The 18,902-nt window shown below is 36.0% G+C and overlaps 2 protein-coding genes across 4 annotated transcripts; one reads left to right on the top strand and one right to left on the bottom strand.

The window, feature by feature from the left end:
* Positions 1 to 5,879: 5,879 nt before the first annotated feature.
* On the bottom strand, positions 5,880 to 17,762 carry LOC107602270 (uncharacterized). Of its 3 annotated transcripts, none has more exons than XM_016294733.1 (7): positions 17,657 to 17,762; positions 16,591 to 17,117; positions 16,299 to 16,450; positions 14,699 to 14,840; positions 14,467 to 14,535; positions 13,306 to 13,449; positions 5,880 to 5,898 (listed from the first exon to the last, which is right to left on the bottom strand). In XM_016294733.1, the coding sequence occupies exons 2-6, from the start codon at positions 16,804 to 16,806 to the stop codon at positions 13,327 to 13,329; spliced, it is 702 nt and encodes a 233-aa protein (XP_016150219.1). In that variant the 5' UTR covers positions 16,807 to 17,117; positions 17,657 to 17,762; the 3' UTR covers positions 5,880 to 5,898; positions 13,306 to 13,326. The 3 variants fall into 3 exon arrangements, with proteins under 3 accessions (XP_016150219.1, XP_016150218.1, XP_016150217.1); XM_016294732.1 differs by having other exon boundaries at positions 5,882 to 5,902; XM_016294731.1 differs by lacking the exon at positions 5,880 to 5,898 and having other exon boundaries at positions 12,612 to 13,449.
* On the top strand, positions 6,862 to 9,757 carry LOC107602256 (probable G-protein coupled receptor 132). Its single transcript, XM_016294713.1, is given in 3 exon segments — positions 6,862 to 6,874; positions 8,847 to 9,401; positions 9,403 to 9,757. Coding segments are annotated over 2 exon segments (897 nt in total). The 5' UTR covers positions 6,862 to 6,874; positions 8,847 to 8,859.
* Positions 17,763 to 18,902: the final 1,140 nt, after the last annotated feature.

Here is an 18,902-nt window from a genome sequence, read left to right as displayed (position 1 = left end):
ATTAAATTTAAAGAGCTACAGCAGATGAGCAGATTTTCAGTGAATAATCATTTAAACTGTGGTCTTTTCCCTTATATGACTTCAGTAAATTTTGAATACATTATACGCCTCATGTGTACTACTTTTATATATTTTATAATACCTTTATTTTTGTTATGGAGCTAGACAGCTCCAGTCCCCATTCACTTTCACTATACGGAAAAGAGCAGCTTGGATATTCTGCTAAACATCGCCTTTTGTGTTCCACAGAAAAAAAAAAAAGAAAAAAAAAAGGAGGCTGAAACAACAGATGATGTGAGGATTATAAAGGAATTATTAATTCCCCCCCACATTTTTTTTTAAATGGCTTTATTATTATTATTTTAGGGATAGCAGGCTTGCATAGAGAAGATCACAAAAACACAACATCACATGAACTCACTGCTGTTTATTCTCATATGTATATTTGCCTGTTATTTGGCAGGAATTCAAGCTCCCAACGGTCTACTGCAGTAACTTTTTTAATATCCTCAATTTCCTCAACTCTACCAGAAGATCACGATCTGTAACATGTCCTAAAATGCAGTCACACCAAAAATAGTAACTAGCTACCGAACGAGCTCAGATAATTTGACTGTACAAACACCAAACAGATAACAAAACACACAACACGACAGGCCCTTTGAGCAGGATATGATGCTTGCTGATTTGGTTTAAATGTCCATCTGTCGTGTTCATTTTGTGTTGGTTTACATCTCGCCAGAGGGTGTCAAACACAAAAAGGCACCTGCTGTTTTCCGACAAAGTGGCCATGCGTGAGTGTGGATCTGGAGCCTGATTTTATCATGGTGGATCTATTGAGTTATCAGAACACTGAAGCAGACCATCTGCTTCACAGGCCAAAATGCAGGTATACAGCAAATAAATCAGTCATAAATACAGCCAATAACAGTACATCCTTGCTCTTTATGGAACACTGGGATTTAGATTAATTATTATGCCCTTAATAGGCTTGCCGCGATAGACGGTGCTGACGGTGATAACGGTGTTAAGCCGCAACACCGGTTACGTCACTTGCCCACCGTGTCACCGACCCCCACCGTCACTTTGATTTTTTTATATAAATATAAACATTTAGTTCAGTAAAAGAACAGACACTACAATTAAAAACTGAACGCGGCTGCTCAATGCAGCATGCCAAACGACAGTCGCATCACAGATCAGATTTCATTTCTCCAGTGAGGAGAGTGAGTCGAGCTGACTGACAAGAAGAGTGAGGTGAGACAGACAAGACGATCGCGGATGATTTAGTCTCGAAACGAGATGCAAAAGCGCCTGTTTGACAATATTTTGGATTTTGAAAAGCCTGTTGACTTCTGCCATTTATCTAAGGTGATTTTGGACGTTTTTTTTTTTTTTAAACATTCGTTTCTTATTTAATTGGTTCCACATTATTTGCCGATTTTTACTTTATTTAAACTTTGTGTCATTTTTTTATTTTATATGACAGCAAGGTGTATGCCGTGCCTCCAAGCTTTCTTACTCGTTTTGCTAATAAACGTTCTACGTTTCTTATTTATTTGATTATATATTATACATGTAATACAGGAGGCGTTCCTCAACCTTTTGCTCCTCCTCCCCTTGTTGTGGCTCCGCCTCCAGGCAGTAAATAAGGGGGACCTGCTCCCCCAAATAGCTGAGTATGGCAGCCCCTCTGTTTGAAGCCTCCTGCCATTTCTGGTGGCAAAAGAGAAAGAGCATTAAAGGGTCATATGAAATATGGAGTTATTTTTGTATTTGTGTTTACTTTTAAGGTGCTTTTTGTTTGTAAGAAAGCTCCCGTTCCCATTCATTGCAACTGCACTGAAATGAGTGACTAGTAACCTAATCAAAATTCCTTTGTTTGCTGTTTTGTTTGGTTTTCCATGAAGCAGCCAATAAAAATGAAATAAAAATAAACATTTTGAACCCTGGATTTCAAGATCAAGCCTGGCAACTAGTCTGAAGAATCATTTTTTTTTGGCAACAATTAGCCTACTGTATGCTGAGCCTGATCTTTTCAGTGATTGTTACCCCCAGTCTTCCTCCAGTTCATTTTATTTTGTGAAAATTTACTGTTAATACAGGAGGCGTTCCTCAACCTTTTGCTCCTCCTCCCCTTGTTGTGGCTCCGCCTCCAGGCAGTAAATAAGGGGGACCTGCTCCCCCAAATAGCTGAGTATGGCAGCCCCTCTGTTTGAAGCCTCCTGCCATTTCTGGCGGCAAAAGAGAAAGAGCATAAATTATATATCAAACTAACCAAATACATTAAAGGGTCATATGAAATATGGAGTTATTTTTGTATTTGTGTTTACTTTTAAGGTGCTTTTTGTTTGTAAGAAAGCTCCCATTCCCATTCATTGCAACTGCACTGAAATGAGTGACTAGTAACCTAATCAAAAGCTGTTTTGTTTGGTTTTCCATGAAGCAGCCAATAAAAATGAAATAAAAATAAACATTTTGAACCCTGGATTTCAAGATCAAGCCTGGCAACTAGTCTGAAGAATTTTTTTTTTTTGGCAACAATTAGCCTACTGTATGCTGAGCCTGATCTTTTCAGTGATTGTTACCCCCAGTCTTCCTCCAATTCATTTTATTTTGTGAAAATTTACTGTTAAAGGTTGGGGGGGGGATAATTCAATATAAATTACTATTATTTTTTATTATAATATTTTCTATTTAAAGCTTTTTTTTTAATCTTACATTCATAATTGTATATTAACACAGCATTTTAAGATGTATTTTTTTTGTAAATAAAAGAATAAATAAGTGGGCAACTATTACGCATGTACATTTTGGTGGTTAAACATTAATATACAGGAAATGCCAAATCAGGTTGCGAGGATGGTGAAAAGCATGCTATGTTTAGTCAGCATACAAGGTCTAGAAGACATTTCAGGCTCCTACTACTGAAGCTATTTAGAGTTTTTAATGTTTATCGATGAACAAAATAAATTAACACTAAGAGCAATGTAAGGATTTGCATCAATCAAACCAAGAAGTTTCAGAGCTTCTTAATGCACAGAGAAACCATCTAATAAACGGCCTTTGACCCCTAACCAACATAATTGTTACCATGGTGCATACCTGTTCATGCTAATAAAACTTAATATTGATGAAAAAAAATTCTACATCTGCCTGATTGGTTTAACCTAACCGTCTGCAGCAAGATCTGTCAAAGGAGGACCAAGGGTCAGTCCTGAAACTTATTTTCAAACTGATGGATATTTCCAATGTCAACTGACTAACGAATGAGGATGTTATGCAATGCAATATTTGGAATTAAAACAGGCAACTATGGCAGGGCTACGTTATGAAAGCAGATTCATGTTCAGTCTCAGAATATCAACAGGAGGACACACATTTCACCGTCACTATCTGATCTCACTTCAAAGAGATGTGGAAATCTACATCCTGATCCATTTCAAGGTTGAAAAATCATGAGCAATACATTTTCATCTCTGCGAGGTCTCTGAAAATGCAAATCTAACACCAATACTACACTGTAAAAAAACCCCCGTAAAATGTACGGTAAAAATACTACCGTAAAATCAATGTCCAATACATGTAATGTCCAATACAGTTTTTCACCGTATATAGTAGGGGAATTTACCGTTAACCATTTAACAGGTTTTTACTGTAGCATTTTTACAGTCTTTTACCGTAAAATTCACGGTCATTTTTTACAGTGTAGCGTTTCAAATCTTGCTCATCTTTCACATTCAAACTTGCGAGTGTAAAAATGTGTAAGAAGAAAAAAAATGAAGAAACAAAAGTTACAATTAATAGTTAAACACTACATTTGGTTATACAAGACTACATGATTCTGTAATAGTAATATACAAAACTGATAAGAAAAAACTAAGAAGAAACATAGTTATTTCAACAAAAAAACATACAATTTGAAATGTAATGCAGGGAATTCTGGGAATGTCAATTTATGGTTATTCACTGAAACTTATACGTCTTTTTCACTTCCAAAAATGGTATACTACCGTAAAATTAATGTCCAATACATGTAATGTCCAATACAGTTTTTCACCGTATATAGTAGGGGAATTTACCGTTAACCATTTAACAGGTTTTTACTGTAACATTTTTACAGTATTTTACCGTTAAATTCACGGTAATTTTTACAGTGTAGCGTTTCAAATCTTGTTCATCTTTCACATTCAAACTTGCGAGTGTAAAAATGTGTAAGAAGAAAAAAAATGAAGAAACAAAAGTTACAATTAATAGTTAAACACTACATTTGGTTATACAAGACTACATGATTCTGTAATAGCTAATAAATACTGCCTATTCTGATGCTGTAAGCCTGTACTTAAAATATATAAAGAGGTTGCATTAAAAGGAGGGGGAAAAATGCACAAAGCGGAACATTTGGTGAAATGTTGTGTCTCTCAAAGAGGCAATGAAGAAGAAAATGAAAGATTTGATAGTTTCCGTAAACAAACCCAACTTTCAAAAGCATCAGCTCGAAAACTCCCATTAAAAAAACCTGCTCGTTTTATCTGCAGTAACTTTGAAGAAAACACAACGTACCAACTTAAATGCTATAAAATGCGCGATGTTGTAGAGTAAAAAGCAGTTAAAGCGGGTGTTGAATCTGCTCGTGTTGACATGTCAGATGTTAACAATCATGTAAACAACATTTAGGATCTGCCCAATGCGTTCATCATTAAATCGCAGATAAAACAGAATTGAAAGGAGTACCACGCATATTCAGCTTATACCTCTCCCTGCTGAAATCATAATATGTTGCATGCGCATATTTATGCGACCATGACATGCGACTGAATTGATGTGTTAAGTGGTTAAATGCCGAATGATTACCGTGCTCAATTGTACACCGTTCAACGACTCCGCCATGATCCAAATGCCGTAAAGCGTCACTACGGCAACACAACTAGGACGGATTTGCAACAGTTTAAAAGTCTTTCTGGTGGATTGAGATCAAAATAAGCAGTTCAATATACGTTGAAATAAATGTAATTACAGATTGTCGGCAAATTGTAAAAGCATGTGCATAGACATACATTGCATAACACAATAAATAAAAGGCCATAAAAGGAAGTGAGTTATAGCCTATTATATAAAACCAAAACAAGTTTTAAGTTATTGAATCGAGGTCCTTTCCTATAAATTCAGGACAAAAGAGCAGCAACACAGTACTTCAGCTACTAATACGGAAATTAACTATGATTAAACAAGTAATAGCGAATTTAGGAGAGAGAGTTCCTTATCAAGTAATCAATACCGATCGGGATTAACTAAATTAACTTTCAAATGATAAAGAATGACCAATCAATTAACAGTGTTGGGGAAAGTTACTTTTAAAACTAATGCATTACAATATTGCGTTACTCCATAAAAAAAGTAACTAATTACGTTACTTGGTTACTTTTTATGGACCGTAATGCGTTACGTTGCTTTTGCGCTACTTTTTAAAATCTGGACAGGGCTTGCTTGTTTGTTTTTAAAATAAAAAAAAGTTCTATTTTTGGCAACAACAAAAAAAACTCATTCTGATATAAAAGCCTTTTCACACCAAAAGTGAAATGAATAAGCCTCAGGCTGAAGGGAATGTACATTTACGTCCGTACAGTAGAATGCAGAAGAAGACATTTCAACACACTTCAGCAATAAACAAAGACACAAATGTTTGTCTAGAGTAATTTGTGCTTATTAGTACGGTTGAACTGGATCATCGAAGGTCAGAAGCAAAAGACATTGGTTAATAGAATGGGATTAAATACATAAAGCATATTTGTGTTGTTTAACATTTAATTATTGCAGGTTTTGTCATATTCTGAGTTGCATTATTTTTATTCATTTTGAGGAATACTGAATCTGAGTGTTTTTGTGTGTGTGTGTGTGAGTGAGATGAATTAATGCATATTCATATTTATTTTAGAGCTACAGTAACATCTTCTGATTTCTCTCAACATGAGGACAGGAGAGCTGTTAATCAATAAATTGGAGGAAAAAAAACAAAGTAACTTGCGTTACTTATTTGAAAAAGTAACTCAGATATTCTCTTGTAAATTAAAAAGTAATGCGTTACTTTCCTAGTTACTTGAAAAAAGTAATCTGATTACGTAACTCGCGTTACTTGTATAATGCCTTACCCCCAACACTGCAAATTACTAATCAAGTCTTAGACGTGAGCGTCTTTCCCACTTTAAAATGAGTTAGTTAGTTCCTGAAGAGTAACAGTGACGAGGGAAGCTGTTTCTTCAGGAGTAAATAAATTATAACATAATTTTAAAGCAGCACTATGTAACATTTGGCGCTCTAGCGGTTAATAAACAGAACTGGACACATCCCGCGGAAGAACATTCCAACCGGAGCTACTTCTCTAAGTTTACGTCTATGGCGAGTCACGCAGGTATGTGTTCCTCCGCAGAGGCGACGACCCGACCAGCCTACAATAGTCCAAATAGAAGTACTTATTATAAGTGTACCGTAGCGATTCGGAATAAGACAAAAACGCGGTTTGGAAGATGAATCCATGATGTACTTGCTCATTATATACATTTGGCAAATTTTGAACACAGAAAAAGTTACATAGTGCTGCTTTAATATGCTGTAAACATTTATCATTTTTAGCCCTGCAGCGCCCTCTGGGGGAAAGTCACTTTTTTTCCTTATTATAATGAGAAACTGTCTTATTAAAATATGAACCCGTAGTAAACGCCACAGAAATACTTTAAATACCGGGTCAAATAAATAAGTAAATAAATGAATACACAGCTGAGCGTGTAAGTCCGCTGGGATGAAAACGAGAGTTTGGGCTGATTTGACCAATAGGAACGGAGATTATGACATGAACCGCGATCATCTGGGATAAGAGGTAACGGTTTTATTCGTTTGATTATATACAACATGGAGGTAGAAATACTAATATGTTACCAGTGTTGGGGTTTAAATACCGGGTCAAATAAATAAGTAAATAAATGAATACACAGCTGAGCGTGTAAGTCCGCTGGGATGAAAACGAGAGTTTGGGCTGATTTGACCAATAGGAACGGAGATTGATGACATGAACCGCGATCATCTGGGATAAGAGGTAACGGTTTTATTCGTTTGATTATATACAACATGGAGGTAGAAATACTGATATGTTACCAGTGTTGGGGTTAAGTAACGCGAGTTACGTAATCAGATTACTTTTTTCAAGTAACTAGTAAAGTAACGCATTACTTTTTAATTTACAAGAGAATATCTGAGTTACTTTTTCAAATAAGTAACGCAAGTTACTTAGTTTTTTTTCCTCCAATGTATTGACTGGCAGCTCTCCTGTCCCCATGTTGAGAGAAATCAGAAGATGTTACTGTAGTTCTAAAATAAATATGAATATGCATTCATTCATTCATCTCACTCACACACACACACACACACACACACACAAAACACTCAGATTCAGTATTCCTCAAAATGAATAAAAATAATGCAACTCAGAATATGACGCAAACCTGCAATAATTAAATGTTAAACAACACAAATATGCTTTATGTATTTAATCCCATTCTATTAACCAATGTCTTTTGCTTCTGACCTTCGATGATCCAGTTCAACCGTACTAATCAGCACAAATTACTCTAGACAAACATTTGTGTCTTTTTTTATTGCTGAAGTGTGTTGAAATGTCTTCTTCTGCATTCTACTGTACGGACGTAAATTTACTTTCCCTTCAGCCTGAGGCTTATTCATTTCACTTTTGGTGTGAAAAGGCTTTTATATTTGTCAAAAATATAACTTTTTTATTTTAAAAACAAACGAGCAAGCCCGGTCCAGATTTAAAAAGTAGCGCAAAAGTAACGTAACGCATTACTTTCCATAAAAAGTAACTAAGTAACGTTATTAGTTACTTTTTTATGGAGTAACGCAATATTGTAACGCATTACTTTTAAAAGTAACTTTCCCCAACACTGTATGTTAACACTTAAGGTTAGTTAACGCACTAACTAACATTAACTAGCAATATACTCTTGTTATAGTATGATGAACTAGTCTTTGTTAACGTTAGTTCAGGTAGGCTCAGATCTATTTACTAATATTAACAGATACAACTTCTTAAAAAAATGTATTCGTAAATTTTGAAAATAACAGATTACTTTTAAGATTAATAAAAGCTTTAGACGTATTTTTCATTGTTAGCTCATGTTAACAAATGGAACCGTACTGTAAAGTGTGTTACAGATATTACACTAAATGTATCCAACAGTGCAGAATGTTTTTTATGAATGTCCATGTTTATGATTTTGTGAATAAATGGATGGAAAAATGGAAAGTTTACATTTTGATCAAATGTTTCCAGTCACACCAGTAGCCTAATAAAAGCTGTTTTATTTATCATAGTGTGGGTTTGCCACATGGTGGTTGTCTTGTTTAGATTACGTGACTAGCTTATTCAGCTTAAAACTTTAAAATTAATAAGTGACTAGCTTATTCATCTTAAAATTAAAAAAATGAATCCTGATGTGCACTTAATTGTGATCTTATCTCCATCTAATAATGGTGAGTTAATTTATCCAACATAGTAAGACTAGGCTATATGACGTTCTGAATAGTAGAAAATACCCACATCGTGTTTTATAATATTTGACTTAGCTGTGGGAAGTAATCTGAGTGGAAATGAGAACAATATACTTCTAAAAATGTATTTAAAGTAGCACTTGAGGTTTTTGTTTTTCTGGTGCCATTAGATTTGTTTTTGATGGTCCTTTCTTTTTCTTTTTTTCTTCATATCAACCCCATGCTTTTTTAAAATGAAACGCCAGTTTAACTGAATTTATGTTTTTCCCCCCATCGTTTTGGATCAGCTTCCCAGTGACCATGAACGTAACCAGTACAACAATCAGTCCCCCAAACCACACACACAGTTGTGAACCGCCTTACGATGAAGAAAACCCACTTCCACTTGTGGTTCTCTACAGCACAGTCCTCACATTAGGCCTGCCCGCTAACCTGATCACAGTCTTCCTCACGGTCCTCGAAGTGTGTCAGAAGAACGTCCTAGGAATCTACCTCTTCAGCCTGTCAGTGTGTGACCTGATGTATCTTGGCACACTTCCACTCTGGGCCATTTACATCAACATGGGTCACCGCTGGGAGTGGGGCTCTCTGTCCTGTAAGCTCATGGGGTACGTATTCTTCAACAACATGTACATCAGTATCTTCTTGATGTGCTGCGTTTCCGCAGACCGTTTTGTGGCGGTGATCTACGCCGTGGAGTCTCGAGGTCTGAGAAGGATGAGGCATGCCGTGATCACCACCGTTGTGATTGTGGTGGTCATTGCTGTGGGACACGTGCCGGTTTTCAGCATGACAGAGGGCGAGTCTGAGAAAATGAAGGAGAAGCGGTGCTTCGAGCCAAGCGACGGGCCTCAACTATGCCCGCTTCTTCATCGGTTTCTTCATCCCGCTGTGCATTTTAATAGTCACCAACTTGGCCATCATTGCTAAAGTTCAAACTAGCACAGGTTTGAAGCCACAGACCAAAATCAAAATACGTAACCTGGCCTTTGCAGTCATCTTGTTCTTTCTGGTCTGCTTCACGCCGTACCATGTGATCCTTTTGCTACGTGCCATCAATTTCCACTTTTCGAATGGGAAATGTGACTTTGAAAGAAGGATTTACACACCCTATACAATCTCTCTGGGTCTGTCTACCATCAACAGTGCCATAAGCCCTGTTTTCTATGTGCTTAGCAGCAACAGTGTTCATAAGTGACGTGACATGTGGCCAAGTATGGTGACCCATACTCGGAATTAGTGCTCTGCATTTACCCATCCTAAGTGCACACACACAGCAGTGAACACACACAAACCGTGAACACACACCCGGAGCAGTGGGCAGCCATTTATGCTGCGGTGCCCGGGGAGCAGTTGGGGGTTTGGTGCCTTGCTCAAGGGCACCTCAGTCGTGGTATTGAAGGTGGGAGAGAGTGCTGTACATTCACTCCCCCCACCTACAATCCCTGCCGGTACGAGACTCGAACCCACAGCCTTTGGGTTATGAGTCCGACTCTCTAACCATTAGGCCACGACTTGATTTTGGCAAAAAAAAAAGAAAGTCAGGATCCACAAAGGCCTGCGACGGTTACGTAGCAGCTCGAGATCTTCTTCTTTTGCATAATTTCTTTCGTTTTCTCAACTGGGAACTACTTGTTTTCCTTTTTTCTGTAGCCTGTACAACATTTAAATGTTTTGCATTTGAATAGGAATTGTTTCTGTTATACGCGTTTATTAAAATGAATCTTCCAAACATTTGGAAAGCGTTACAGGAACCCTATTTTCTAAATGCATGCTATTGTGCTAATGTTTACTTTTTTTTTTTTTGCCCTTGTAATTTTTAATCGAAATGTCATAACCTTCTAGTGAAACGATTTTCCTCTGGTGACATATGGCAGATTTCTCCAATAATTCCAGCTGCATAAACCCTTCTTCTTTCGTACAGTTGACTGTAGCTCACATTCAGATCTGCCTCCATCCAATGAACAACCAGGTCTATTAATTAATTGTAGAATGCATTTAAAATTCAAAAAGGTCCATTGTCTGTTGTCAATAGTGTAGATGTACTGCATGAAGCTCATCTCACACAGAGGTCACTCAAATCACGCAGCTTTCTGTTGGTTGTTCTGTTGCAAAATCTGCATTGAGACATTTTTCACCCCGTACACAAAACTCTAGATTGCATGGATTCCTTTTGAAATTACTGAATGATTTTGCATGCAAAAATTCATAGAACAACAGTAAATGTGTCTGATGCTTTACCTAGAAGTGAAATGAAAACCTTTTTCTTTCTTTTTTTGCCAAAATCAAGTAGTGTAATTAACATAAAACAAGAAATTATATAACAGAAAAAGACCCTCATGTCGTGTCAAGATCTCTTAATGTAAGGTAATTTGACCTTTTTATTGAAGCAACTTGAACATAATATTTATTACTTAATGGAATTAATGCATGATATTTCTTAATAAATAGATACATTTATTGGAACAAAAAAAAATGTCTTTTGGAAATAATGAAAAAAGGGAAAACATTTTTAGAGATTCATTTGAAAGTACATAACTATTTTTTTTTTTAAATCAAATGAAACTGTCAGAACACAAACAGAACTTTATGAAAACAAGAAACATTTTAAACTAATTCGTTTTTTTTTTTCATTTTTCTTTTCAGGAGTACTATTTGCCATTTTATATTATATCTTAGCAAAGTCTATGTGTGAAATGAGGAGACGTTTTTGAGTTTGGTGTAAAATTGATGCAAGAAGCCATAGAAACGTATAGAGGAAATGGTTAGAGGTTAAGCAAGGTGCTGAAACAAAGGATGTCTTTCTGCTTGCAGTTGACAGTCTAGACATGCATTAACACATGTGCTTGATAAAGGCTTTTTTTCTCATTTAAAGGGTAAGTTCACTGATTTTAAACCAGCTTTGTATCATTACATTGTCAGTACACATAAATGAACAATGTGTTATCTTTCGCATTTTTGTACCTCTACTCACAGATAGTCTGATCAAGCCCAGGGCATTATGGGTGTTGAAGTTTTCTCTAGTGATGTAACACTGATTTAAAACAAAACTAAATAACCTTATTATTTGAATTTCGTGTAGTTGGGAGATAGTTTTATCCAAAGCATTTCACAGTGCATTTGCAATATATTTGATCTGTTATTTATGTTCCCTGAGAACTAAAACCACGACCATGCCATTTTTTTTTAGCAACATGCTCTACATGAATTTATAACTCTACTTAAAAAGTAACATCTTCTTGGTATTACAACTGTAAAACAAACAACATATGATCACCATCTTGATAAAAGAAGGGGGAGTAAATGTGGTTATGCCACATCTAATCAGCGCTTCATGTTCTATAAGCAAATCATAGCAAAATATTTCCAAAAATAATACTTTACAAAATCTGTATGAAGAGCCCTGTACTAAAAAAATAAGCTCATGCTTATTACAGATGAAAAAGTAAAGTATGAACATAATCAGTTCTCTCTGAAAAGGTCTTGATGCTTCAAATGTTTTGTTGTGGTGAAGACTCCGAGCATGAGAACGGATGCTCAAATCTGTGTTTGTAACTTGAACTTTCCATGACCTTAAACTGTGAACGTCCCATTTGCTAGATTGTAATAAAATGTGGAGTAGTTCTGTTTTTAGTTTGAACGCGAGCACACAGAATGACAGGAGGTTTGACAGAATCAACTTTTGTTCACATAACCCAAGACTGACACATAAAGCTATTTATACCAATCTTTACATTTTTAAGTCAAGCTGAAGGTGTCTAACAGCAAACTAGATCAGGCAAAAGGCTTAAACGGATACAATGTTGATATAATTAAATGACCTTGATATAAAATTAACCCTGCAATTAGCTTAACGTTCTAAGATCACTTTACACGTCTATTAAAAATTGTGATAGACATAAATAAATACTTCAATCTGTTTATTACTGATCTTGCTGTGATTTTTTTATTTTATTATTACTATTATTGTAATTGGATTTACCCTAGAAACCATAAGGGGCAAACAAACAAATAAAGGTATGCTGTTGCAGAGCTTTGAACTTCTCTTTTTATTACATTTTGAATAACTGCTCTAAAGTGCAGGACACAGACTTTTAGAGCTGTATATTCATATATTCTTGTTTAAATATTTCCAACATAAATAAACCAAATACATTCAAAGATTTCAGATGACAGTTCACAATAATAATTTAAGAACAGTAAGCCATGAGCTTAGGCAGCAGCAGCAGACAGTGGAATACATAAATAACTATATGGCGGCATTAACTTCCTGTACTTGAGGTTTACAGTGGTTTTGTTCTGCTTATGTTAAAAGCCTCCGGTTTATGTTAGATCAGTGGCAAAGTGTGTACATCAAGTAAGTTAGGAATTCCATCCTGAGCTAGTGTGCATACTAGTACTTTTGTCAAGCATGCTTCGTAACAGGCTTGGATTTATTTGTGAAAGTGCTTGGAAAAACTTGCCTGTGCTTGTTTCCATACACATGAATGAATGCAGGCAGTAGGCAGCTTGTACTTTGTTTAAAGGGACCCAAAAATTTAAATTCGGTTATCATTTCGGTTACTTCCAAACCTGCATGATTTTCTGAGATGTTTTGAAGAATGCACTAGTAGCTAATTTCAATGCATTTACAATGGGCTTGGAACAATCAGCTGAGTAAATGATGATAAAAATGTTCATTTTTGGACACAACTTTTCCTTGCAGGTTTGTTTTTCTGAAGTAGTGTGTGTCAGTGCAACTGTAAGTGTGTGTACATGTGATGTTGATTATTGCAGAGGATCCTTCTTGTTCTGGTAGGGCAGCAGGTTCATGTTGTACTGGCTGAGCCACTGGCGTGAGATCTGATAAAAGAATCCTGGTGCATTCTGACACTGTGATGATGGCATCAGCTGACAAAAGAAAAAGAAAAAAAGCTTAAGAGTTCAGAGAAACCACTTATTTTTATTTATATTTAATTCATTTCCTATAAATCAGTGACTCTCAAATATTTACTCATTCTCATGTCATTCAAAACCTGTATGACTTTCTGTATGACAAACCAGGTTTGTTACAAAATAACTAAAACAATACTGAGAAATTTCTCAAAATACCTTCTTTTATATTCCATGTTAGAAAAAAAAGTCATTAAGGGTTGGAAATACATGGGGCCAAGTAAATAATGAGAGTTTTCAATTTGGGGTGAACTATCCCTTTAAGGAGTGTATAAATCCTCCTCGGTCTACATCCTGCTGTACATCTTAAAAGTAAAACCTTAAAACCTTGAAAATACGAATTAAATGTCACTGAAGTGGACAACAGAAACACTTCACCACAAATTAATATTAAAAGTTAATTCACTGTTATGAGTTTGTTCATTAGTCGATTACATGAATAAATAAAAAAAGTAGTAAAACAAAGATATATATATATATATATATATATATATATATACACATACACATATTTTTACACACACACAGTTGGGCAGGCTATTTTCTATCCCTTTAAGGAGTGTATAAATCCTCCTCGGTCTACATCCTGCTGTACATCTTAAAAGTAAAACCTTAAAACCTTGAAAATACGAATTAAATGTCACTGAAGTGGACAACAGAAACACTTCACCACAAATTAATATTAAAAGTTAATTCACTGTTATGAGTTTGTTCATTAGTCGATTACATGAATAAATAAAAAAAGTAGTAAAACAAAGATATATATATATATATATATATATATATATATATATATACACATACACATATTTTTACACACACACAGTTGGGAAGGCTACTTTGGAAATGTAATAGGTTACAGATTACAAGTTACCCTATTTAAAATGTAATACGTAATGTAACTGATTACATTTGATTCAAACTTGGAATCCTATGTGGACCACAGTTTGATAGCACACACGCACACACACAAACCTTGGTTTGAATAAGTGGTCCAGGAGGGTCTTCCAGATCTTCTAGTTCAAGATCTAAAAGTGTAGTGGTCTAAAAAAACAAAACAAAAACAAGTTTCTTAATTTTAATAGAACCACAAAAGTAGAACATATATCAGCACACCTGTGACCCCAACAAGCCACATGAGGTGACAATGTCTGTAGCTCAAAAGGTGGGCCAATGTGCCAAATTGTAATACTCAGTCTGTACTCACCTGTGAGTGAGCGCTTGCGTCAGGCTGTCTGAGCTGGAGGGTTTTGAGCAGTCCTTTATGGGAGTGTAGTTTGGGTTTGGGACCTGACAGTCTGAGAATTTTGGACCCAGACTGTAGATGACACCAGAAATTTGCAGCTTCACTAATGGGAAAGAGAGAGAAGGAGAGAAACTTTTGACAATGATGGACACTCCATTGACACTCCATCAATTAAAATGGAATTGCGCACAGTTTTTGAATAATAAACCACAACATTTTAATGTGCAAATTTGTTTGAGCACATTGCAATCAGGGAAAATATCGACAATGTACACATACTGGAGATTTCAGTCTTTCCCTGTCCTGTTCAGAGTCAATGCTGAATAAGAGTTACTAAGCTAAAGAAAAGTTTTTTTCTCTCTTTTTTTTGTAATTTTTATTAGTTATTTTAAATGTCTATTTTTTTATTCATTTTTATTTCTTAGTTTATTGTTATTTTTATATTTTATTTCAGTTATTGTTAACTCTGCTAATCAATTAAAAATATATATTTTTCCTACAACTTAAAAGGGTTAGTTCACCCCAAAAATGAAAATTCTGTCATTAATTACTCACCCTCGTGTTGTTCCAAACCCGTAAGACCTTCGTTCATCTTCGGAACACAATTTAAGATATTTTTGATGAAATCCGAGGGCTCTCTGACCCTCCCATAGACAGCAAGGTAACTACCACGTTCAAGGTCCAGAAAAGTACCAAGATGATCGACAAAGTAGTCCGTGTGACATCAGTGGTTCAACTGTAAAGTTACAAAGCCACGAGAATACTTGTAGAATAGCGTGTGACGGTGCCGACCCAGATCCGCCGTCATTGGTCAGCGCCGGCGCCACCACACGCACGCGTCAAGGTACTGTCGTGAACGCGCATCCACAAGTGCCGCAGTAGAAAATGAAAATATGGAATAAAGTCGTTATTTTGGTTTTCTTTGCGCAAAACAGTATTCTCGTAGCTTCGTAACTTTACAGTTGAACCACTGATGTCACACGGACTACTTTGTCGATCATCTTGGTACTTTTCTGGACCTTGAATGTGGTAGTTACCTTGCGGTCTATGGGAGGGTCAGAGAGCCCTCATATTTCATCAAAAATATCTTAAATTGTGTTCCGAAGATGAACGAAGGTCTTACGGGTTTGGAACAACACGAGGGTGAGTAATTAATGACAGATTTTTAATTTTTGGGTGAACTAACCCTTTAAATACATCACCTTGAGTGTAAACATCTGTATGAATACTACTACTAAAAAATTATTAATAATCATTATTATAAAAAAAAAAAGTTTTTATAAAGCATTAACAAAACTAATTGACCCGTTTTTTTCTTTCTTTTCTTTTCTTTCTAAGAAATAATTATAATAATAATTCATTAGGGCAATTGTATGTATGAATTGTATTCATAATTGATTTGATGAAAAAAAATAGATTTGAGCAAAGAAAACCATTACTAAGATGGCTGATCAATGAACCACCTACTACAGTAAGAATTTGGTTGACTATATGCAATGCATCTCACCACAACCAGGTTCATTATTTCATAATGAACAGTAGAAAAGCCATAGACTAATACCTTGATATTGCTGCAGAATGAGAGGGCTTGTCTAATACGCTCTGCTGTAGCAGAGACAATGTAGGGATTTCCATCATGACAGGATCTGTCTCTGCCTCTTGAAAGCAGTCATTAAAAATAAACCAGGGATTTCCCTTATCGCCATTTTCAGTCTGTGAAACAACAGCATTATATTAAATTACATTAAAACAGCATTAGACATAACATTTTGAAAGTAGGTCACTTTTAGAGCAGTACGTGAATTTAGTAACGCAACCACAAGACAAAAAAACAACAAAACAACATAGCATACGTTTTCAGGAAACTCAAAAGTTCCTGCTTCTGCCACAGGTAGGGTTGATGATTCCTCTTTTCTGGTTTTGTCCTGGACTGCACCCCAGTCTGAAACCCCACTGCCATCTTGCTGGGGTTCTGTCCAGTCCGCAGAACTGAACGTGGACCAATCGTCAAACCCGTCACAACTTTGAAAACCATCTTCACCATGACGGTCCAACATACACTCCCCCATTACACACAGTAACGTAATCCAATTACACCCGAGAGTCTACTACTGTCCTGTCTACTGTGCATCTATTGGTTCTATCAAGCTATAGCAGGATCAGCAGGGTTACCGTGTCTTTATCCCTATTGACCTAAATTCTGTTGTTGTCCTCGTCTTTGTGGCTACACTTTTGGCAGATAGCAGTTTGTTCTCTGGTGTCCCACAGGAGGCAGGGAATTTCCATCGTGTTTCAGAAGCAGATTACATGACATATGCTTCCTTCCAAAGACATTTCCTCTGTTGCTTTACTTCAATTACCAGGAAGAGGACAGAGGAATCTGAAGAGAGGGAGAAACATTTCTATAGAAAATGGCATATGAGATACTTGTACCTTGTAGTTACAGACAGGAAGGAAGGAATTGAAAAACAAGTATGAAAAGAAAACAATAAAGCAAAAAAAATATTTAGATATGCAATTTGTAGTTTGCATTTATACTCCGTGTCATCTACACCTCCTTAAAAAGACCTTTTATATATTTTCTAACATTCCAATTTTACATAACCAGCTTTTTATTCATAATATTTTATATCAGTAATAATATTCAGTAAAATTGTTAAAAATGTATAAGATCATACATTACAAAAAGTTGTCTCTCGACACAAATATATGAGACAAACATATAGGCCTTTTTTTTAACAAACAGGTATCGCAAATCTAAAGAAATGTACGTTGCTTTGCCTTTTCAACGATGTAGAGGTCATATTAACAGAAACCTGGCTGTAAATATACCTTTTTATTTCCTACATACTCTGGCCCGCAATACACGTCGTGTTTAAACAGACTTGTAAGCCAATAAAACGACAATATCCCACTTACCGTCATAAACAAACCTCGACAGGTGTGATGAAACGCTGATAACCTAAAACAGTTTTTCCTCGTATATTGCTTCCGCAGTTTTCGGTCCAAAATCGGACGTGCCCCGAGTGGGCGGAGCTATCGGTGAGCGGCTGTGCGCACCTGTGCGTTTGACAACACGCCCAGTATGGAGCCAGATCGGCCTCAAAAATAATACATTTAAAAAATCGTGAATTCAAAACACAATTCATAAATACAGAAGTAAAAGCATACATATTTCCCCAAATGCTCACACAAAAGCATCTTACCTAAATACATTTAAAATCTTGAATTCATTTTCATCACACATTTATGAATGATGTTACACGTATTTGTGGATCGTTGAATCTGCATTTGCAGATCATCACACATGCGTGGACTGCTTTGAATTTGTGTGTGGTAATTTTTGAGACCTTCCTGGCAGGTTAAGATTCATAAATATCTTTTTTTGGAGGACGTTCCGTTCAGCCAATCGCGGTGAGCTTTTAATCCACCAATCAAAACACTACTGAACAGATTCAAGAAGCTCAACGCTGCGCTTGTACTGTGCATTGTTTCTATGATCGGGCCCTTGATGTAAAGACATTTTAATGGGTACTCTTTTTTTTTAGCACCTGATTACAATTTCTACAAAATCACATTATGATTTTTATCGTTCGCACATAATACAGCTACCCGGTTAGCCTGCTGTCTTATACACCAAAGTTGCTCAATCTGTGATGTTATCAAATAGGTGTTAAATGTCCAGATATTTCATTTAATAACAACAATTATGTAATGTGTTCTGTTGTTATTAGTATTAGTAGGCTATCACATTCGCAATAACTTTTGATCAGGCATTAAAAACAGTCTTAACACCACCTAAGGGAAATTTCGAACACACACAAGCGAAGAGATTTAGCACGGAGGATGAAAACCACACTCAACGAGCGAGTAAAGTCGTTGTTTTTATCTGATGGCATTTTCTTATGATTATAGCTGGTCGCAGTGGTAACTTTAGAACCCACTGACTACAAATCGTATTTAAAATTATGCAATAGTTTAGCATCGAAATGCATAGCCCAGCACGTGGCTAGAAGGTTACCGTCATAGTGTGCGACTCTCGCGAGATTCACAGGGACTTGAGTCGCGCAGAAACAGAATGAACCATTAAGAACAAATTTCACATTCATAAATGCACGTTAAATCGAAACTTTGTTTACTGAAGTACAACTGCAGTATTTATGTT

This window comes from Sinocyclocheilus grahami, unplaced genomic scaffold, assembly GCF_001515645.1.
Source record: "Sinocyclocheilus grahami isolate Dianchi unplaced genomic scaffold, SAMN03320097.WGS_v1.1 scaffold323.1, whole genome shotgun sequence".
Taxonomy (NCBI): Eukaryota; Metazoa; Chordata; class Actinopteri; order Cypriniformes; family Cyprinidae; genus Sinocyclocheilus; species Sinocyclocheilus grahami.
The sequence above is the reverse complement of the archived record's forward strand: the minus strand, read 5'-3'. Positions and strand labels throughout refer to the sequence as shown.